Consider the following 5,235-nt stretch of genomic DNA (forward strand, 5'->3'; position numbering starts at 1 on the left):
TGGCTGTGATATATGTGTGGTCTTGTAGTGTTATTAGTGATATTTTAGTGTGTAACTTTTAATTCTGACTGTGTGATGAAATAAAGTGAACGCATACCTATGACTGACTGATCTAGATGTGTGTATCAGGTAATATTGCACAGCTGTTTGTGTTTAGGTTTCTCTCTCTCTTTTCTTTCTTTTCACAGGTGTTTGTGTTACTCTCCCTCTGTTTCTACGTACATCTATGTATGGATTTGTTTTTTCGCAACTAAAGCCACTCACAGCTAAATTGTGCCCAATTCGTAAGAGCAATTTGTCAACGACTTTCAGAAAAAAAGGAAAGAAAAAGTAACGGATATGGAATATATTACACATGCCTGGAATATAGCTCATTTATGCCAGATCAATATGTCATTCATTTTCTATGCAATGCGCAATGCAAGTAACACGATACAAGCCCTAGATAAGAGTTTTGATAAGCCCCTCGCCTAAATAAACAAACAGCTGACCCAAACCACGCGCCGCGGTGCAAAGTAAACAAAAACAACAAGATAACAACGCCCCTGTCTTTCTATCTGCTTTATCACAATTTGTGGCTCCTAAAGGAGCCGATGTTGGTAGAGGAGGCAGGTAAACCGTGCAACCTTCTAATTTACTTGGAGGAGGTGTACTTGGTGACAGCCTTGGTGCCCTCACTCACAGCGTGCTTGGCCAGTTCTCCGGGCAGCAACAGCCTGACGGCGGTCTGGATCTCCCGGCTGGTGATGGTGGAACGCTTGTTGTAGTGTGCAAGGCGGGAAGCCTCGGCTGCAATACGCTCAAAGATGTCGTTCACGAACGAGTTCATGATGGACATGGCCTTGGAGGAGATACCGGTGTCGGGGTGGACCTGCTTCAACACCTTGTAGATGTAGATGCTGTAGCTCTCCTTCCTCCTGCGCTTCTTCTTCTTATCACCCTTGGTGATAGACTTTTGGGCCTTACCGGCCTTCTTGGCAGCCTTTCCGGAAGTTTTGGGTGGCATCACGGTGGTTAATCCCTTCAGTAAACACTGATAAGGATTTTGACCTGAAATTTCCTTATATGTGCCGACACGGGCGCCAGCCTCAGGTGAGTGAGGCCCAGCTAGTGGCTCAACGGGCGTGCGAAGCGTTGCCATCTAACGCTATCGGTAAGTTTCAACGGTGGGCGCCTATAAATAGGTAAGCTCTGGATTTTGATTGCAAGGTTTTTGAGATACCTATAAAGCAAGCATCATGTCAGGTCGTGGTAAGGGTGGTAAGGTCAAGGGAAAGTCAAAGTCCCGCTCGAGCAGGGCCGGCCTTCAGTTTCCTGTAGGTAGGATTCACCGCCTTCTGCGTAAGGGAAATTACGCTGAACGTGTCGGAGCAGGTGCCCCTGTGTACCTGGCTGCCGTCATGGAATACCTGGCTGCTGAGGTTCTCGAGCTGGCAGGTAACGCCGCCCGTGACAACAAGAAGACCCGTATCATCCCCGTCACTTGCAGCTGGCTATCCGTAACGACGAGGAACTGAACAAGCTCCTCTCTGGTGTGACCATTGCCCAGGGTGGTGTCCTGCCTAACATCCAGGCTGTGCTCCTCCCCAAGAAGACTGAGAAGAAATAAATCTTTCTCTCGGTTGCCTCTTTTCAACAACATCGGCTCCTTTCGGAGCCACAAAATCTCCCTAGAGATGTAATTGACTACTCTATCAATCCCAAACTAATAAACTAGCTACTCAACCTCAAACCCCAAGCCCAAATGCATAGATTGCAATATCAATGTCATATTCTTCAATAACATTGTCATTATACTCAACTTATCAACAACTCACCGATGCCCCCACAACATACTAAGTGCCAATCAACTAATTTACTTATCATCCACCCAAAAGCAATTTAAAATTCCAATATCAGTGTTCATAAAGAATGAGAAAGAGAGAGAGAGAGAGAATCAATGCGAAATAGAGAGAGAAGGAAAGAAGAAGAGAGAGAGAATCAAAGCGAAAAAAACCTAAAAAGAGAGAGAGAGGGAAAGAAGAAGAAGAAGAGAGAGAGAATCAATGCGAAATGGAAAGAGAGGGAAATAAGAAGGAGAGAGAGAGATAATCAATGCGAAATAGAGAGAGGATAAGAAGAAGAAGAAGATAGAAAGGAGAGAGAGAGAGAGGGAAAAAAGAAGAAAGAGAGATAGAAAGAAGGAGAGAGAGAGAGAGAGAGAAAGAGAGAATCAATGCGAAAGAAAGCATAAAGAAAAGAGAGAGGGAAACGGGAAGAAGAAGAAGAAAGGAGAATGGAACGATGGAAAGAAATGAGAAGAGAGAGAGAGTCAATAAAAAAGAAAGCAAGGAAAAAGCGAAAGAAACTTAAAGAGAGAGAAAAATCAATGGCGATTTGAGAATAGGATGGGGAAGAAGAAGAGAGTGCGAAAAAGAGAGAGAAAGAGAAGAGAAAGAGAAAGAGAGAGAAGAAGAGAAAAAAAGAAAGAAAATGAGAGATAGAGGAGGGGAAAAAGAAGTAGAAAAGAAGAAGAAAGAAGAAGAGAGAGAGAGAATCAATGCGAAAGAATGCATAAAGAAAGATAGATAAGGAGAAAGGGAAAGAGAAAATAGAGAGATAGAAAGAAGGAAGAGAAAGAGAGAGAGAACAAAGCGAAAGAAAACATAAAGAAAGAAAAAAAGAGAGAATCAATGTGAAATGGAAGAGAGGGAAAGAAAAAGAAGAAGAAGAAGAGAAAGAGAAAGAGAACGTGAGGAGAGAGCGACGAGAATCAAAGCGAAGACAAAACATGGAAACGAGACTGAGGGGAAAAGAAGGAGAAGGAAGAAGGAGTGGAGAGGGAGAGGGGAAGAGGAAAGAAAGAAGAAGAAGAAGAAGAAAACAGAAGAAGAAAAAAAACCAGAAGAAGAAGAAGAAGGAAGAAGAGAAGGAGAAATCAATAATGCGAAGAGGAGGAGAGAGGGAAAGAAGAAGAGAGAGAGGGAGGAGAGAGGAGAGAGAGAGAGAGAGAGAAGTCAATGCGAAAAGAAAGCATAAAGAAGAGAGAAGAAGAAGGAGAAGGAGAAGAATGGAGGAATATGATAATAGAAAAGAACAGAAAACTGATAAGAACAAGAGGATGGTGATGGGAGATAAGGATGAGGACGAGAAGAAAAGAAAGGGGCGAAGTAAAAGTAAACGTAAGATGAACAGTCAGCATATATTAAGGCAAACGAACCTATACCTTAATATGATCAAACTCTGTATAAACGAAATAAACACAGCAAGCAAATCTGTACGCCCGGCTCTTGTACGCCACGAAAAAGCGTTGAGTTTTTGAAAAAAGCTACTGAGGAGGGGAGAGAATCAAGGCTAGCAAAAGAGAGAGAGGGAAAGAAAGAAAAGGAGAGAGAGAGAGAGACAAAGACAGAGATGGAGCGAGAGAGAGTAGAAAGGGAATCGAAAACCCTCAAGCGCCAATGCATAGATGTCGCAATATCAATGTTCATAGGATCTTGCAATAAGCGATTGTCATCAATAATACTCAACTTTATTGTCAACAACCAACAAAACAACTCACCGAGGCCCCCAACCATACTGGAAATTAATTGCATTACCAATGCCGCTATATCTCATTCAAATACCAATCAACTAATTTACACTTATCAAAAATCATGTTGATTAAAGGGAGGAGTAAAGAGAAGAGAGAAGAGAGGAGACGGGGAGGCGTAGGAAGAGAGAAGAAAGTGCGAAGAAAACATAAAGGAAAGAGAGATAGAGAAAAGAGAAGGGCGGGGAAAGAAAGAAGGAAAGGGAGAGATTTAGAAAAGAAGGGGGAAAAGAGAGGAGAGAAAACCCAGCGAAAGAAAACATAAAGAACGAGAGAGAGAGGCGTGAAAGGGAAAGAAAAGAAGAGAGATAGACAGACAGGAGAGATCAGAGAAATGGCAAAGTGGAAAGAGAAAACATAAAGATAGAAAGAAAAGAGAGAGAGAATCCATGTGAAATAGAGAGCGAGGGAAAGAAGATGAAGGAGAGGAGAGAGAGAGAGAGAGCAGAGAGGAGGAAGAAGAGAAACGAAGAAGATGAGGCGGAGAAAAGAAGAAAGGAGAAGAAGAACGAAGAAAAAGACGACGGAAAGAGAGAGAGAGAGAAGAGAGAAGGAAAACACGAAGAAGAAGAAAGGAAGAAGAAGATGAAGACGAAAGAAGAAGAAAAAAAAGAAGAAGAAGAAAAAGAAAAGGAAGAGAAGACGAAATATCGAACGAAGAAAGAAGAAAGAATGGAGGGGTTAAAGCGAACATGATCGGCAGGAACTTTTAAAAAAAGGAGAAGCAGACGAAAAAAAATGCGAATTTTGAAGAATAGACGGGGAAAAGAAGGAGAGAGAGAGATGGAGAGAGAGTAGAGAAGAGAGAGGAGAGAGAAGAAGAAAAGAGAGAAAGAGAAGAAGAGAGAGAGAGAGAGGGGGAAAAAGAAGAAGTAAGTAGAAGAGGAGAGAAGAGGAGAGAAAAAAAAGGAGAGAGGAGAGAAAAGGGAAGAGAGAAGAGGGGATGAAGGAAGGGAAAAAAAGAGAGGGAAAGGGAAAAGAGGTTAGAGAGAAGCGGGAGAGGGAAGAGGAAGAGGAAGAAGAAGGAAAAAAAATGACGGAAGAGGAAAAAAAGAGGGAAGAAGAATGAAAAAAGAACAGAAAGAAAGAGAGCAAAGAGAAAAAAGAGGAATGAAGGAAAAGAAAATGATGAAAAAGAACGAAGAGAGAGAAGATAGGGAGGAAGAGAGAGAGAAGAGAGAGAAGGGAGGAATAGAGAGAGAGGGGGAGAGGAGGAGGACATGGGGGGAAAGATAAGAGAGAGAGTGGAGAGAGGAGAAGAGAGAGATGAAGGATAGTGATGACGAGAGGGAGAGATGGAGAGGGGAGAGGGTAGAGAGAGGCGAGAGGGAGAGGAAGAGAGAAGAGGTGAAAGGGAGAGAGAAGGAAGAAGAAGAGAGAAGAAGAGAAGAGATCAAGAGGAGGAAAAGAGGGAAAGAGCATAAAGAGAGAGGCAGAGAGAGAGAACGAAAGAAGGGACTGAGATGGAGATGGAAGAGAGAGAATGAGTTCGGAGAGAGAAGAGTGTAGATGGAAGGAGAAGAGAGAGAGGAGAGAAGTGGGCGAGGAGAGAGAGAGGAGAGAGCAAGAGGAAGAGAGAGACGTGTGACGAGAGGAGAGAGAGAGAGAGAGGAGATGAGAGAGAGAGAGAGAGAGAGGAGAGGGGCGGAGAGAGAGAGGGAGAT

The 5,235-nt window shown here is 43.1% G+C and overlaps 2 protein-coding genes across 2 annotated transcripts; one reads left to right on the top strand and one right to left on the bottom strand.

The window, feature by feature from the left end:
- Nucleotides 1-579: 579 nt before the first annotated feature.
- LOC122255698 (histone H2B) lies at nucleotides 580-1,051 on the bottom strand. The gene has a single exon (XM_043019966.2). It carries the CDS (start codon nucleotides 1,004-1,006, stop codon nucleotides 635-637), a length of 372 nt encoding a protein of 123 aa, XP_042875900.1. The 5' UTR covers nucleotides 1,007-1,051; the 3' UTR covers nucleotides 580-634.
- On the top strand, nucleotides 999-1,928 carry LOC147471875 (histone H2A-like). The gene is given in 2 exon segments (XM_086535850.1): nucleotides 999-1,470; nucleotides 1,473-1,928. Coding segments are annotated over 2 exon segments (369 nt in total). The 5' UTR covers nucleotides 999-1,238; the 3' UTR covers nucleotides 1,610-1,928.
- The last annotated feature ends 3,307 nt before the right edge of the window (nucleotides 1,929-5,235 follow it).

Source organism: Penaeus japonicus, unplaced genomic scaffold (assembly GCF_977035675.1).
Source record: "Penaeus japonicus unplaced genomic scaffold, GWHDUDI00000001_assembly GWHDUDI00000004, whole genome shotgun sequence".
NCBI classification, from domain to species: Eukaryota; Metazoa; Arthropoda; class Malacostraca; order Decapoda; family Penaeidae; genus Penaeus; species Penaeus japonicus.